We start from the raw sequence: 17,813 nt of genomic DNA, 5'->3' as shown, positions 1-17,813 counted from the left end.
ATGTGGAGGTCAAGAAAATTCAGGGCTTCTGGGATTCCCTTTTAAAGTTCCATCACATTTTTTAAAATATTTTCACAGTAAAAGATAGTTTATGATTATAGCAAGCTGTGGCTCAAATTTATGCCTAGTGGGACAAAGCCTGAAGTCCTTACTCAGTTTTTACTTGTCTTTACTCTCTCAAAACATTGGGAGTTTTTGCCTTATTAAGGGCTGAGAAAGGACTTGAGGATTAAGTTTATTTTCTATAAAGCTGTTTATCTGTATAATCAATAATACACAAAGTACATGATAGCTGTGTGGGGTTAGTCAACATTTATTACAGGAGTGGTGTGAAAATCCCTTTTATAATAGAAAAATATTACTCTACCAATATTGTTATGTACTGGTCTTAGTTAAGAATTACTATGCTCGTGTTGATGCACATGTTACAGCTTTATTTGTAATCAAAAGAAAATGCAACAGAAAAACATACAAGTAATTTTTATTTAGAATATAACTTTTCAGAGATTACACATACCATGACTAAGATAGACAAATACTGTCTGCAGTAAAAATCTCTTATATATTAAATAATGTTTCCCTTGTTATTTTCTCTTTGAATTTGTACTGAGTGCTAATATATACACCAGGGGGCAGATGTTCATTTGGCAACTCTCACTCTCAGATAAGATGCAGAATGTTGAAGGGAAAAATATATCACTAGTGAAGTAAATAACTGTGGTTTATGGTTATTCACTATTTTACTAACAAGAGCGACAGAACAAGAAGGTCATAGATTGCTACACTTTAAGTAAGCTGGGCGCCACTGGTTTCCACCCCTGCTTCCCTTGCAAATCAGTCAGGGACATCTCATGTTGATGCAAACACCAGTGCTCTTTATTTATAGCTTACTTATTTACCAGCACCTTACTATCTATGTACAGGTTTTTCACAGCCAAACTTCGCTAGAAGCAGGCCTGGCCAGCTGCAGACTAGAGGTCCCCACCCCTCTCTGTGCCTGGCCTTTCTCTTCCCCCATCGTCCTCTGACTGACTTCCTGCCAACCTTTATAGTCTCAGGCTAATTAGGCTGGCAGCTATTTCTCATTGCCAGGCAGGCACAGAGCTCTTCAACCAGCCCTAATCCATTCCCCTTGATTGGGGCTGATTAAGCCCTCCTTACTCAGCACCCTATCACACATACCTATTACAGTAGCCCTGCAGTCATATTTTATATAATGCATGTGCTCATAACTAAATTGATGTTATTGAACAATTAATGTTAAACTTACTAAAGCAGTATATAAGTAAAATTCCTTTAATCACTTTTAGATGAAGTCTTTTGAAGATATAATGTGACTTAAGGTGACTATACAAACAGTAGGGTAATTTTTGTAAAAAGCCATTTGTATTTGCATACTGTACGGTGAGTCTGACTGAAATTGTTCACAAATAAACCAGGAGACAATCACTTTTATTTTAACACTCTTTAATATTACATAATGCTAAAACAATTGGGATTGAACTTATGTTAAATGAATAAACTCTTTTTGCTTTTTTTCTAGTTAGTCCTAATCAAAATGCTAGACCTTGCAAAAAACCATGTTCCCTGAGAACAACATGTTCCAACTGCACGAGCAATGCCATGGAGTGTATGTGGTGTAGCAGTACAAAACGATGCGTTGACTCAAATGCCTATATAATCTCCTTTCCATATGGACAGTGCCTAGAATGGCAAACTGCTACCTGCTCTCGTAAGTATTATAATGAATGAACACTGTTAACTATAACACGCTTATTTTATAGAAGCACAAACATTTGAGTAAGATTCACTAGGTACAGGAAAGAAAGAACAGATCATTTCAGCTGTCATCATAGCCCATTAATATCAGCAATGGATAACTTGTTTCATATTTTATGGATGCAGATAGTATAAATAAGTTTTGACAGAGGAAATACTCGTTGGATTTGTAGAAGAGCCAATAAATAGACAAATATATTCCTCTTTGCACTGTATTTACATGAGTAGACACATTACTATTGTGTCAAACTAAACTGATGTCCGAGGATGAAAATTAAAGACTGGTAAAATTAAGACTAAAAAGTTATAAAACGTGAGTTAATCAGAAATCAGGTTATTTAAAAAGATCAGCTGAATTCCTCAGCTGGTACTTTTAGGACCCCGATGTATTTTGTTAGAGAAAGAACAAGAGAAGTCCTTTTTCTCATCCAATGAGAGTGCAGCTATTCAATCATTGTAAAAATAAGGCTAATCCCAACCTGCTTGAAAAACAAACAGTCTTGGTTTTGCGTCATCATTTATTGCTTGTAAATGTGAATTCATGACTCCTTGGGAATTGTGTTTTGTCTCACTCCATGAGAAAAGTAAGCATTGAGTTCTCATATGAGGTAGCAGATTGGTGGCTAGGAGGCATGAAAAACTTTCCCCCTGTGTGATTGGTGGGTCCAAATCCCAATAGTTCATAGACTGGTCATTCCCTCCTTTTGAGAATAAAAAGCATATGGTTTCCTACTTCATCAAGAAGAAAGGACACTAGCAAGGTACCCCATTCAGTTTATGGTAGAGGCAGTGATTTCAGCAGGAGTCAATCAGATGAGTCTTCAGTGGCAGAAGAAGCCCCATCAGTGGACCTTTTTTCCCCCAGTGTCAGGCAGTCATAACTTTCTCCTGAATTTGTGGGTGCATGCAGCAGACACTGGCCCTGGGTGGCTTCATTTGGTCCAATCAGCAAAGCCCATAATCCTGTGGACAGTGAGACAGCAGTTTGTGGTCGATATGTTCTGACTTCCACAACTCAGTACCCTTGGCAGGCAAGTAGGCATTCAGTCTGGAGGGAGCAAAGTAATAGCAGGAAGATGGTAACAGGAGGAGCCATCCAGGACCATGTAGCCCTCTGTAATGGTGCAGATCTAGAGGTGCATGGAGGTGAATTATTGGACGAGTGCTGTCAGTGGAGGGCAGTCTGGATCCCAATGGCCTGGACTGGATGGGGTGGGTGATAGTTTTTCTCCAGCTGGCAGATTCTCTCCCACTCATGGGGACACATATGCAGCAAGCCTAGAAGATTCAGAATGGAGCAGCAGCATAGCTGTTTACTGAGTAGCAGCTTGGAGGTAGTGCAGAGTGCTAAAAGTTGGAGCAGCAAGCACAAACTTCTTGGACCACTCGGAAATACAGACATCAAAGAGTACTGCTAGGAGAGAAAGAAACAGGGATAAAAGTAATTTAAAAGTCTTACCAGTACGGGGGGCCTGGCTCCAGGCCCATGGAAGGGGCAAGGCCTCAGGCGGACGGGGTGGGGCTGGGGGTAACAGTCCCCCAGCCAGCCCTTCAGCGCTGCCCGGCCCACGCTGTCTGCGGCAGCGGCCAGAGTCCCGGGCCCTTTAAATTGCCAGGCCTCCTGGTCCTTTTGCACCCCTCCCCCCCCAAGTGGCCCAGGGTGGGGGGTAAAAGGGGCAGTGATGTTAAAGTGCTGCTGCGGCAACGCTTTAAGGAGGGTCCTTTAATGTCAGCTGTGTACGGGCCCATACTGGCAGCCACTTCTTACTGGTACGCCGTACCGGCCCACTTTCACTTCTGAAAAGAAATAGCAGTAGTGCCATGCAAAGCCCCTCCTGCGATATTACACTGAAGACTGAACAGCTAGACTAGTTGAGTAGTCCACCATTCAGGGTCATAAATTTCTCGGTGTAAATTCTTCAGTGCAATGGCCAATCCATCTGGGGCTATGATGGGCTAATAGCCTCCGATTGCTCCCCTTGAGATTGCAGGATGCACCCTGAGCTTCCTAGTGGTTAGCAATGTCATTAGCATTATGGACAATACCTCTTCATGGGAGTACAGGCTCTTAGGGTTTTGCTCTTCATCTTCCAATAATCCTGTGTGTCAGCAGTGCTTAATTTGTGCCAGGGTTGAGCCCCAGCACCTCCACACTTGGCAGTTCATAGCCCTAACACTTCTGGGCTTGCTGAATAAGTTATGAAAGTGAAAAAATTGCTTGAGCCCTGGCTCCTAATTACTTGAGCCCTGGCACCTCTTTCATTACAAATTAATCACTGTGTGTTGGGCAGTATTTTCCAATGCGTGAGGGCATTCGCTGGTCAGAGGAGAGACTCCAAGGATGGGAGGGGCTGCAGGGTTGCAGCATGGTCATGATTGGTTTCATTTTCCTAATGGGTGACAGTGTTCAAAAGTTTCAGAAACAGTGGTGTAGGGGACAAGAAATGAAGTGGCCTGGTACTGATTGCAGGGTAGACAGTCAAGATTGTTATGATGGTTGGAGAGAACTGGGAGAAGCTAGTGTCTGGACTGTATTCAGGGCTGGGTGGTAGGTGGTATGGGTTTTCTGGCCACAAAATAAACTATATGTTGATAGCATGAGAGGTGTTTGTGAGTGAGAGTGCAGATAATTGGATGATTGCTTCCTCATACTGGCAAGCATTGTCTGATGGGTGCAGTTCATCTCTTTTTATATATCAAGACATGACATAGAGTAAGTGACATATCAGGAGGGGCTTTCCTGAATCCATTTGGCAGGGTTCAAGATATTGGACATCAGATGGACCTTGTTTCAGAGTTGTGGCTAGATTATTTTTCTATTCCATCAGATCCTACATATAGATGCAAACAGTAGCTTTCTGCTTCCCCATGAATCCCAGAGGACAATGGTAAAGTAAAAGATGGTGTGCTTGGTGTATGATGAGGGCCATTGATTTCATCTCATTTGAAGGTTGAAGCTTGAATGTTCTGCATGTAGTTGGCTACTCTGTGCCTGTGTGTTACATGGGAGGAGAGAGACAAAAAGAAAGGAAAATAGGGGAGCAAAGGCACAGGTGCTCTATCAGCTAATAGTAGGGCTAAGGACACTGGGATCTGCAGAAAAGGCTGCACCCCCAATTTAATTGAAGTTCTTTCATTATCATTTATCTTCATAGTATATAGTGAGTGAGTATATTGTGTGCCTGAGTTGATACATTTCAATGACAATTTTTTAAAGTTGAAATAATATTATTAAAGCAGGAAATGGGCTAGGAAAGAGGTGGGAACCAGTGCAGGAGGCAAAGGGCCTCTGCATAAGAGATATTGGTCTCCAATCTCCAGTCGTTTGAGAGGGGCAAGTAGGCCTTGCTATGGAAGACTTAATAGGAAACTGCATTAATGTGCACTTCATTATCACTTATGAGTGTGTAGCCTGTGTAGGGATTGATAATGCTGTAAATATGCAAAATTTAAAATACTCCATTATCTGGAGACTTCTGTCTTACAACAATCCAGGAAAGTATTTTTTTTTCTTTTAAAAAAAGAAATTTAATTAAAATCCATAAGACAGTGACGGAAAATTCAGAAATAAAATTGACATCCCTAACATTGCAAAAGTTGTACCTTTGTTTTAAAAATGGCACGAGTTATGAGTGAAGAGTCTGTCTTGACCTCACACTTGTATATTATTCAAGTGTATTTTTTTTTTTGCATTTATCTGAAAGCCATACCACTTCCGTTTGTGCAGGGACAACAAAAGCACTGTGTTTAATTTAGTTGTCATTCGAGGTAGGTCTATAAAATTTTATATTAAATAAACATAATGTTATTTGCCATATGTCAGTTCAATATCGTATAGAAGTAGCTTTCTCTGAAATTGTGTTTTCCTTCTAGCCAATAAAAAAAAATTCAATTTCCATGAGCAGGCATTTTATCGGACTTAAAGTATTTGAAAGTTTGAGTGTAAAACAAGAAAATGAATATCTAAATCAGACCTTGTTTTCAGTCTAATTAATTGGAAAATTAAGGGAGATAGATTATTTAATATTATTACTAAAAGGTGCATTTTAATGAGATATTAATATAAATGAGTTTATTTACTTGTTAAAATATTATTTTTAGTTAATCTTGTTGCTTGTTTGTTCACAGAAATGTACGTAACAATAGCTTAACAAAAGAAAAGCATTCACACTTTATTACTTTTGTCATGGCTCATAGATGAATATTTGAACATTTTTATCTGTTCTGCACCAGTAGACTACTTGCCACACACATTCATAGTTTAAGCGCCAGAAAATATCACCCTGAATGAGTGGATATGAGAAATGCATATTTATTTCTACAGCTTGGAAAATAAATGAAGAACACTTTTTTTTTTTGATGACATCTAGTCATTTTAAGAACTGCTTGGCAGAAAATTTCGTTCGACTCATCACCACCACTTCAAGCCGTTACAATGTGAGAATGGGTTGCTGGTGGCAAATGCTCATAATCCACCAATAAATGTCCAGAGAAGAGTTCCTCCACCTTGAATATAAATCTCCTTTTCTGACCTACAGTACCATTTTCAGTTTAATAAATTACTACACCTACAAAGAACATCTAAGGTTTTTTATTGTTGACTCCTTCCTTCTCTCCCACAGAACCTGAAACCCCAAGGACAGCCTTTGGGCATGGCGGTTCTTGTTATGTGCTGCCCCTCTAATGGAATCCTGAAAGTGGATCATCTGTTATTCCTGCATGGACTTAAGCATTTATTAGAGACTGGTGTTCTATAGATTTCTATTACTCCTCCTTCTTCCTGCATTAAAGAGAAAAAGGGGGCCCCATTCTGGCAGCCCTTTCTCTGAGGGGAAAAAGCCCCTTCCGTTGCTGTCAGTGGACATGCAGGCTTACCAGTTTGACCATGGAGAGATAAAGGGCATATTGTCTTCTCCATAGAGAATATATAATTGTATATATGTCCTTGTATTTATAATATCACTTCACTGAAGTTGTGAATTGAAAAAACACTGGATGTCTGCCAAAAAATTTATGGCCAGCTTTTTAGTCTTTCTCCCCCAGACAGTGAACACTACTTTTTCTACTGTCAGTAATGATTTGAAATGTATTCATTTAATATTAGTGGAGTGTGGCGCCGTGCCTTAATAGTTGCCTTTGCATTACTTTTAGCATTCCTGCTGATTTCAGAGGACACTGTATCCTTTTAATGTCAGTGATGGCAAAATAAACCAACATCCACAAAAATAAATTTGACTTAAACTGCGGAGTCTGCTTAAAAAGAGGTCCCTGAAAAACATACATTTGTACAGGAGTTACTTCTGAAACCATGTTCACAGAAGGGCCCTGTGAAACAATATGTCAGTCTTCTCTAGAAATTTTGTAGTTGTATTTAATATTTATCATGGATTTCGGCATCTATATTAAATTCTGTTTATTTCCCACCAACTTCCAACCTTTCTTTGTCTCATTCACCTGTTTTCTCTTGCCTGACACCTGCACTGCAAACTCTGTCTTCCATGTTGCTTGTGTGTACAGTACCTAGCGTGGTGGGCAATCAATGTTTGATTGAATTCCAGGCCCTACTCTAATAGAAATATTAATGATAATATATTAACATAGCATCCAGAGGCCCCATTAGGGATTGTAACCACATTGTACTCAGCATTGTAGCTATACACAAATACTGAGTCACTCCCCTGAGTAGATTATTTTTAGAGGATTATTAATCTTAGAATATAAGTATATAATTTTATGTACATATTTACAGACAAAAACTATATTAAAATGGAGTTAGTTAATAAAAATATATTTTAAATTATACACACAAAATTTAAAATGTAGGGTAATATACATTGCAGGGATGTTGTAGTTATCCCCAAACTAAGCAATGTAAACCTAGGAAATTCAGAGTTAAGGTTAAACTTAAAAGAAATCCAAACACGTTAAAGTATGGAAATGCACAGTTAGGGAGCGCATACAACCGTATCTCTGCCCAGTAGTGACAGAATGCAATAACTACAGGATTATGATTAGGGCAGTTTAGTGTTTGTGGACCGAGATTAGAAGAAATGATTTTTTTTTAAAGATGCATTTGATATTTTTCCACCTCTGATCATGAGGAGGTAAAAATGCTCCAAAATAATGAGATCACAGGAATATTGGAAACTATTTTTCATAACTGGAGGTTTATTTGTCACCAGAGGCTGGTGTCTAAAAATATTTTCCTTCAGAGAAACTCATGAGGAGCTGTCTTCTTTTAAAATGTCTACAAGTTCCTATTGTTCTTGTCAAGGTTCCTCCCCCACTCTGAACGCTAGGGTACAGATGTGGGGACCTGCATGAAAACCTCCTAAGCTTATCTTTACCGGCATAGGTCAAAACTTCCCCAAGGTACAAAATATTCCACCCTTTGTCCTTGGACTGGCCGCTACCACCACCAAACAAATACTGGTTACTGGAGAAGAGCTGTTTGGAAATGTCTTACCCCCAAATACTTCCCAAAACCTTGCATCCCACTTCCTGGACAAGGTTTGGTAAAAAGCCTCACCAATTTGCATAGGTGACCACAGACCCAAACCCTTGGATCTGAGAACAATGAAAAAGTATTCAGTTTTCTTACAAGAAGACTTTTAATAGAAATAGGAGTAAATAGAAGTAAAGAAATCCCCTCTGTAAAATCAGGATGGTAGATACCTTACAGGGTAATTAGATTCAAAACCTAGAGAATCCCTCTAGGCAAAACCTTAAGTTACAAAAAAGATACACAGACAGAAATAGTTATTCTATTCAGCACAATTCTTTTCTCAGCCATTTAAAGAAATCATAATCTAACGCATACCTAGCTAGGTTACTTACTAAAAGTTCTAAGACTCCATTCCTGTTCTATCCCCGACAAAAGCAGCATATAGACAGACACATAGACCCTTTGTTTCTCTCCCTCCTCCCAGCTTTTGAAAGTATCTTGTCTCCTCATTGGTCATTTTGGTCAGGTGCCAGCGAGGTTACCTTTAGCTTCTTAACCCTTTACAGGTGAGAGGAGTTTTCCTCTGGCCAGGAGTGATTTTAAAGGGGTTTACCCTCCCTTTATATTTATGACAGTTCTCACTAGGTACACTCTTTCAAAAGGGTTATTGCCTCCCTTTACTTACAATGAGAGTGAAGCCAGTAGCCACACGTTTAAGAACAGTCATACTACAAATACTAAAAAATAATAATAAGCAATCAGTGGTCTCAATCCCATTGAAATCAATGGGAGGCGACACCCTTTTGAAAAAGGGCAGTTCCATTTGGAATTCTGTACAATATACTTGTTGAAGGAGACATTTTTAGCTATGAAGAAACATGGAAAAAATTGCAATTAGCCATTGTTTTCAAATATACGCAATACATGAAATTTCAGTAATTTTTAGTTACAATATTAGGGAAACTGAAGCATTTATGTTTCATTGTTAAGAAAATTCAGGACCAAAAAAATATTCTGGCGCTGCACGTAATTCCTTAAAAGAACAATTTAAAGTGAATTTTAACTAAGAGACCAATTAAGCAGCTTACTTGTAAAATTGAATAAGTGCTGTAATTTTTGGGGGAGCGTACTCTGTATTCATATGAAAGAAAGTGGGTGTTTTCCTACTTTTATGTGCAAAACAGACTCATCTTTAACTATGGAGCTGTGACCAGTGCTTTCCTTAATATATTTTAGAATTTAAAAAAATTATTATCAAAAGAGGAAGTACCTATGTTTCTTTGAGTAAATAAATAAAATAAATTGCAATAGGAAAAGAACTTCTGATCCATGCACCTCTCATCCCACTGACTTTTTGTCCCATTCAGTTCCACAGCACAGTGAGGGGTCTGTTGAAAAGTTAATGAAGCCGCCTCGCACCATGTTACCATTTAAACAGTTTCCTGGTTGAGGTGGCTTTGGACAGATCTGATGCTGCTTACTCTTTTCAGTCTCCCCACATGTAGATCCCTGATCCTTTGGAGTCCAGGGTTGTGGGAGGTTCATGCTTTGAGGGACAGTAACCACATCCACAGTTTTAAACTTATTTGATCTTGACCTCAAGACATATTTCCTTTTTCCCCTGGAGACTGAGCTTGTAGTTAGCATGAAAAATTAAATTATTTTAAATCCCTTGGAATCCTCATTACTGTTTTTCCACTTTTATTGTTATTCAAGATAATAATAAATGAGAGGATTAAGCAGCTGTTTTCTAGTAGGTGCAGTATTGTCTGTCTCTCAGAAGTAAATTATCTATATTGAACCTATGTTCCATATGTCTATAACACTTGTATAGTGTACTGATTTTTTTTCTTTTACATGAGCTATTTATTTTAGTCTCCTGTCATCCTCTCATTATTAGCAAGAGATTGTAGAACTTACTGTGAAGGGATTTGTGCTGTATTCATTCTCCATCCTTTCTCTCCCTCCACCCCCCCATGTTTACATTTTTAAAACCTTATCTAATTAAAATAAACCCACAGTAACCTCTATATCTATGGAAAACTATTACCAAAAATAGTTTCTAAAATAACAAACTGACAGAAGGCACCCCACATGAAACAAACTACTAAGGCAACTTCAGGTAGGGGGAAAGCCTGCATAAATAGATTAACCTTGCTGTACGCTCTGAAGGTCAAGAAACTCAGGCCAAGTTGACATCAATGAGAAGTAATTCAGAGTCAAGGGCTCTCCCTGCTTGAGGACACCATGACTGTTAACTCCTTTTTGTCAAGAACTGAAACCTCAGGCCCATGCGGCAAATGTGTCCCAGTGAATCTAAACTTGATCACCATGTGTATCTGCTCGCATTTTGTTTGTAATATTTTGAGTTCTCAGGAGGCCAGCCCCAGCTCTTTAGCAAGTCATGACTTTCTCTAGCAGTACTCTCCTACTGCTTTTGACTCCTAGTCCTCGCAAACTCTGAGTTCTCAACCCTTTTTCTCTCCCCACAGCTGGAAGTAGTTATTATAATTAAATGTCCCTAGCACCTTCAGCTGGGGTCACTAATTATCAGTCGGTTGCGAGCAAGACTGATCTCAGGTGCCTTTGCCAGCTTGTGACAAGGAGTCTTCAATGGAACAGGCTGTAGACTCCTGTGAGGGGTTTCTGCAAATTTCTCAGGTGAACAATTTATGATTCTACCAGGACTAAAGTCAGACAAATGGGAAACCTGTTAATTCATTTGAAATCATTTATGAAGTGACAGTTTTTATCTGAGACAGTTACCAGTAAATTCAGATTGATATTTCGTGCTTCTAAATTGAGTTCTAGCAATGCTTCTGAACACTATTGACAGTGTTTGGAAACATAATTGTATTATTTACAGTAACATTATATTGATGTTCTGGTACTTAACAGGGATTCATCACAATATAAAGTGTTTGTTTCCATGTTACCAAGTTTTCTCTTTTATTTCCAGAACTATTTGTCGAGTTAGTAAGGTGTCTAGGTATGTCATTTAATTGTCAAAGAAGAAAGAATATACAGTACATGGAAAGTGTTTTGATATTCTAAAGTGAAGAAAATATTACCAGAACTGCTAAAAAGTGTGTGTAACAGGATATAGGGGCACTACCTGCTTAGTGTTTAACAAGGGTTTCGGCCTTAGTTTAGGTTCCTCCCCTGCACAGATGCTCATGAGAAGGACTATAATACAACTGTTTGGTTGAGTGAGCGGGAATGCCTTTGGGAAATTAGGGTCCACATTCAAGTTTCATGGGAATAGGTTGAACTGCAAACTGGGGAATTTTGTTTCCTTTTCACCTTATATTAATGTTTTGCTTTTGTTTTGTAAATATTGTCCCTTGAAGCAACTTTGCTGGCTTCAGTTTTTTCTGCTTAACCGCTCTTCCGGCATACACAGTCGTTGAGGAAAGATAAAATAATCCGAGATTACTTTTATTATATGAATGGGACAGGCTAGCTCTAGATATACCTGGAACTTCATTTTTTAGTGTGTCTTACTGTTAAGTTTTAATTGAAAAAAAAAAACCCCATCACACACCAACTCCAAAGACACACATCCCCTCATGGCAGCACACACCCCTTCTTCACCACCCACGGAAATCCACAGAAATCTTCTAGCACAACTCCCCCATAGACACAACCAGCACCCACAATAACTACAAACATCACTCCGAAGACCAGAATGTCTGAGTCAGTGTAAAGCAATTAAAACAACTTCAAACATGGTTGAGAACTCTTTTTGTTTAGAACATCACCAGTTATCACTGGGATTCAAAGTCTGTTGCTATCCAATTTTTAAGTGCTCAGCCATTTTTGGCTTTTTTACATGCACAACTTTACGAATTAAACCCATGTGACAGCATGGGTTTACAGCTATTACTTCATTTAATAATTTCCCTGGAAGGATAAATAGGTAAAAGAGTAGGGGCCTGATTTCCACATGTGCCGAGCACCCACTTTTTCAATGGAAAACCATGGGAGCTACAGGTGCTTGGCACCTCTGAAAAACAGTCCTGATGCAATTTGTGTATTTACAAATTACTTGCATATTGCTCTTCCATGGATGTAACTTATCAGTGGGATTATGTCAAGTGCTTAATGTTACTTCAATATAGTTGTGGTTTAATAAGAAGAGAGAATGACAGAAAACTAAGCAATGTCCTCATTTTAATTATAGATAATAAAGCAAAATGATTAAAATAGACTTTAATAGTCTCAAAATTATGCTTTTTGCAGGGTTGTTGTAGTCATGTTGGTTCCAGGATATTAGAGAGACAAGGATGAGGTAATATCTTTTATTGGACCAACTTCTGTTGGTTCAGGTGACCTGAAGAAGAGTTCTGTGTAGCTCAAAAGCTTGTCTCTGTTGTCAACAGAAGTTGGACGAATAAAAGCTATTACCTTGCCCACCTTGTCTCTCAAAATTATGCTGACAGAGTCTTGTGAATTTTTTAAACCTTTTTTATAGTGATAGGAGTTGCCTTTTTTCTTAGCCATTTATTTCTTTTCCTTTTGCTTTTCCAGGAAAAAGTGGTTCAAATACCTCCATTCGCAGTTAATCATTTATTTTCACTCAAAGTTAATCGTCTTAATCTTATAACTGATTTCTAAATCTGTATGAATGCTTCTGCAGTTTATATAATTTAATTGTATTATTTTTTTCTACTGGTAAAGGATTTTTTTTTGTTCAGGAAGTTTGAAAAGATAATTGTGGTTCTTCTTTGAATGATTGTATATGTCCATTACACTAGGGGTGTGTGTGTGTGTGTCTTGTGTACTGGTGCCAGAGAGTTTTCCCTAACCATATCCATAGTGGTGGTGTCAAGGTTCCTCCCCCACTCTGAACTCTAGGGTACAGATGTGGGGACCTGCATGAAAAACCTCCTAAGCTTATCTTTACCAGCTTAGGTCAAAACTTCCCCAAGGTACAAAATATTACACCCGTTATCCTTGGACTGGCCGCTACCACCACCAAACTAATACTGGTTACTGGGGAAGAGCTGTTTGGACGCGTCCTTCCCCCCAAAATACTTCCCAAAACCTTGCACCCCACTTCCTGGACAAGGTTTGGTAAAAAGCCTCACCAATTTGCCTAGGTGACTACAGACCCAGACCCTTGGATCTTAAGAACAATGAACAATCCTCCCAACACTTGCACCCTCCCTTTCCTGGGAAATGTTGGATAAAAAGCCTCACCAATTTGCATAGGTGACCACAGACCCAAACCCTTGGATCTGAGAACAATGAAAAAGCATTCAGTGTTTTACAAGAAGACTTTTAATAAAAATAGAAGTAAATAGAAATAAAGAAATCCCCCCTGTAAAATCAGGATGGTAGATATCTTACAGGGTAATTAGATTCAAAAACATAGAGAACCCCTCTAGGCAAAACCTTAAGTTACAAAAAAGATACACAGACAGAAATAGTTATTCTATTCAGCACAATTCTTTTCTCAGCCATTTAAAGAAATCATAATCTAACACATACCTAGCTAGATTACTTACTAAAAGTTCTAAGACTCCATTCCTGGTCTATCCCCGGTAAAGACCAGCATATAGACAGACACAGACCCTTTGTTTCTCTCCCTCCTCCCAGCTTTTGAAAGTATCTTGTCTCCTCATTGGTCATTTTGGTCAGGTGCCAGCGAGGTTACCTTTAGCTTCTTAACCCTTTACAGGTGAGAGGAGCTTTCCCCTGGCCAGGAGGGATTTCAAAGGGGTTTACCCTTCCCTTTATATTTATGACAGGTGGCCATGTCTGTGCACTGATGTCCCTAGTGTTCTGAGCTGAGGTATAAAGAGGTAGAGACACCCTGCCCCTATTTCAGTTCTTTCTTACTGTTCATTATCAGTGTTCATAGAATCATAGAATATCAGGGTTGGAAGGGACCTCAGGAGGTCATCTAGTCCAACCCCCTGCTCAAAGCAGGACCAATCCCCAACTAAATTATCCCAGTCAGGGCTTTGTCAAGCCTGACCTTAAAAACTTCTAAGGAAGGAGATTCCACCACCTCCCTTTCCAGTGTTTCACAACCCTCCTAGTGAAAACGTTTTTCCTAATATCCAACCTAAACCTCCCCCACTGCAACTTGAGACCATTACTCCTTGTTCTGTCATCAGCTACCACTGAGAACAGTCTAGATCCATCCTCTTTGGAACCCCCTTTTAGGTAGTTGAAAGCAGCTATCAAATCCCCCCTCATTCTTCTCTTCCGCAGACTAAACAATCCCAGTTCCCTCAGCCTCGCCTCATAAGTCATGTGTTCCAGTCCCCTGATCATTTATGTTGCCCTTTGCTGGACTCTTTCCAATTTTTCCACCTACTTCTTGTAGTGTGGGGCCCAAAACTGCACACAGTACTCCAGATGAGGCCTCACCAATGTCGAATAGAGGGGAACGACCATGTCCCATGATCTGCTGGCAATGCCCCTACATATACATCCCAAAATGCCATTGGCCTTCTTGGCAACAAGGGCACACTGTTGACTTGTATCCAGCTTCTTGTCCGCTGTAACCTTGTTAGCCGACGGCCAAGGATGTTTGGTGAGGTGCCAGCTATGCCCGTTTATACCATCCGTGACTTTAACCGCTAGGACGCACTGTCCCTTCGCGGCGGGCAGCCCGGGCTAGGCTGACGGATGCCCCAAGGTCCTAACCACCCGTGACTTTAACTGCTAGAGCTCAGAGCTCCTTCGCAGCGGGCAGCCAGGATTGACTGACAGGTGCCCCAAGAGTTTGCCCCGTGGAGGCGGCACAACTCAACGCTAGGCTCTTAGTACTCTCACCTAATGGCCAGGCTTTAGAGCCAAAACGGCTGAGGTTCTTTAATTGTGTTGGCTGCTTTACAGTAAACCAGAGAAAACAAGTCAGGCTTATGCATAAATGGTTACCAAAATTTATTAAGCTAGATTCTAATCATGTGGTTACAAAATTGCTAGTGCCTACTTATTTAAATGTAGAGATGTTAGACACACAAACAAGTTACAAAACTGAAGCCACAATCCCAAAGAAAAGAAAAACAAAGTATAGAGCTCTATGTCAAAATATGTGTACACTAAAGATAGGAGATCAGGTGTGGGTGCTTCTTACCCTCCTTTCATCTCTCGATTCCAGCGGTGCCAAGCCAGGATCGGTCACTCAATTCCGCGAAAAGACGAATAAGGGACAAGGCGTAGGGACCCTCTTAGCTGCAGAAGCCTTGGGAGGCTGTCACTTATCTGACCAGCAGGTAGATAGTGAAAAGCACTCAAAAATCATGGTGCTGTAGGTCCCCTACTTATACCTCTGTACTCCTTTATTCTCTTTCTCCTTTCTTATGCCAAATTGAGGCTGGTCTGTCGGGGTGACGCCAGCTTTTGCAAGAGTAGTTTACACTTGCAAGGGAGAGAAACAATAAGTTTCGACTACTGGACATTTCTTTTATCAGGGTAAATATTTTCCCACCTAGGATGTTGGTGTGTGTGCATCATGCTATTTAGTAGGGGCTAAGAGCCATGTCTGTCACAGGGCCTCTGCCTGCTGTGAGCTTAATCCTTGTATCTGTTCCCAGAGGCACATTGTAGCAGCACACCTGTGCTTTCACAGCTTCAAAGGCTGGGCTGGAATATATGTTAAGTGCCCTGTTCCTGCTTCCTCCTGTGTTTCCAGCAATGCTGGTCTGAGGGGGGGGGGGCGGCTGTCTGGCTACATTCCACCCCCTGATGCACCACACTACATCCCAGATTGCAAGGTGGCGGTGATGCCAGCACCTCTTGCCCTCCTTGGGGAAATCTAGAAATACCCAACAACCAAATTAGAGGATGAGGGTTCGCGGAATTGGTTAGGATCCCTTTTTAGCTCTAGGTATCTGATTTGCGTGGAGGAAAGAGCAGTTTGAATCAAACGCTTCATAATACATAAAGTTACACAAAAAACAATTACAATAATTAAAATGGTTAAAACAGTATTCACAACCGAATGTAAAAACGGGGAGAGGGAAAATCCCAAGTGTTGAGCTAACCATTGCATCCATGAGGTTTGTCCATTCTCAGCCACTGCATGTAAAATTTTAACTGCACCTTTAATAGCAACCACATCTTGCTCTATTTGCCCTGAATGATTTACATAAAAACAACAAGATTGGTTGATGACAGCACACACTCCTCCTTGCTGGGCTAGGGTAGCGTCCAGTGCTATTCTGTTCTGCAGAGCATATCGGGCCACAGACTGAAGTTGTTCATTTAAAAGCCCTAATGCATCAGCAGTATGATTCAGAGCAATTTCCAATTGTCCAGAAACGTTTGCTATTGCCATCTCGAGCTCAGTTATACCTAACCAAGGTATAAGTGCACGTGTAAATCGGTGAAAACCAGAGGGCCGTTCAATCAGGGGGTTGTAGGTGAACTTTCGTTTGGACCGGTGTATAAAACTTCCCAGATTTGTTATTCTGGGGGCATTAACATGAGGGTGTACTGTTAGTCCCTCGGGTACTGCATGTCCCAGTGAACACCTTCCAGTCCAACCTACAGGGAGATATTTATATGCCTTGTCCCCACAAATAAAAAACAAGCCAGGTTCTTTACTAAGAATAGGTGAATAAGGTCCTCTGTGCCACCTACCCCCCTCAGGTTTAGGTATGGGTTGGTGATATGGAACACAATATCCCATCTTAATGTTAGTACAGAGCAAAACTATTAACAAATCTTCTAAAATTTGATCTGAGCGAAAAAGTCCATTTTCATTACACTGATCTAATAAGGAGTTAATAGATTTGATTAGCAATGGGTTATAAATGTGTCCGGAACTGGGAATAAAGAACAGTGATTGGTCATACCAATCTCTGCTTTCAGGGTATCTACTCATATTCAGGGGAACAATTGTGGCATTATATATGCTAAAAAGGGGTCTATGTTCAAGTGTGCCATTGATGGGACCTTTCCAACATTTTAAAGTCCTTTTGTCGCTCATGGGTGGGTAGGTAGTCCAACCCCCACTTTTCTGATCAAATACAATTGTATGGGCACATTGCTGCTTATCTAGACTACCCATTTGTATGTCACCCTGAGTTTCAAAACAAATAGGGTATACTTCTTTAGATGATCCCGTTACATATTCCACAGGCTGTCCCCAAACAGTGCGATACCATTGTCTCACCTCCCCCGAGTCATTGCGAGGGTTGTTGGTGTACCATGCTGGTCCCCACTGAAAGATGTCGCTTTTGTTCCACCAATCATTTAGGCTGAGTGGTACAAATTCAAGTCCCAGTCCATTGGTTGAATCTAGCAAGGTGCACATCCAGCAATTTGTAGCACCAGCAGCTGAGGCGATGGTTTGGATTGTTCCCCGAAGAGGATGTTCTGGTATTGCCAAGGTGACTGGAGCCAACAGAAGGATCATGAGGGCTTGCAGGAACATATCTCTGGTGGGTCGTGTTCTAGCAAAAAAACTTATTTTAAAACCAAAAGCAAAAATTACACCTGCTATTATAAGTAATGGCAAATATATCAACAGTCCATAGTAGTCTCTAGTGATCAAACAGGTCTGCTGCATGATCCATTTTGCTGACAGGTTAGCTGGCAGGTTGCTCGGAACCATGGGACCATTCCT

The 17,813-nt window shown here is 40.3% G+C and overlaps 1 protein-coding gene across 6 annotated transcripts in view; it reads left to right on the top strand.

Annotated features, from left to right (window-relative positions):
• The window catches only part of ATRNL1 (attractin like 1), a 1,099,511-nt gene that overhangs the window by 335,408 nt on the left and 746,290 nt on the right, over positions 1-17,813 (top strand). For 4 of the 6 annotated variants that reach the window (XM_084633632.1, XM_084633634.1, XM_084633633.1 and 1 more), the window contains exon 18: positions 1,544-1,732. In XM_084633632.1, coding sequence (XP_084489758.1) covers positions 1,544-1,732 — 189 coding nt within the window. Of the gene's footprint in view, positions 1-1,543; positions 1,733-6,103; positions 6,333-6,401; positions 7,177-17,813 lie in introns of those variants that run through there. The other 2 variants (XM_084633637.1, XM_084633636.1) reach the window with 2 other exon arrangements.

This window comes from Lepidochelys olivacea (genome assembly GCF_965140295.1).
Source record: "Lepidochelys olivacea isolate rLepOli2 genome assembly, chromosome: 7".
NCBI lineage: Eukaryota > Metazoa > Chordata > Testudines > Cheloniidae > Lepidochelys > Lepidochelys olivacea.
This window is presented reverse-complemented; position numbering and strand designations above follow the sequence as displayed.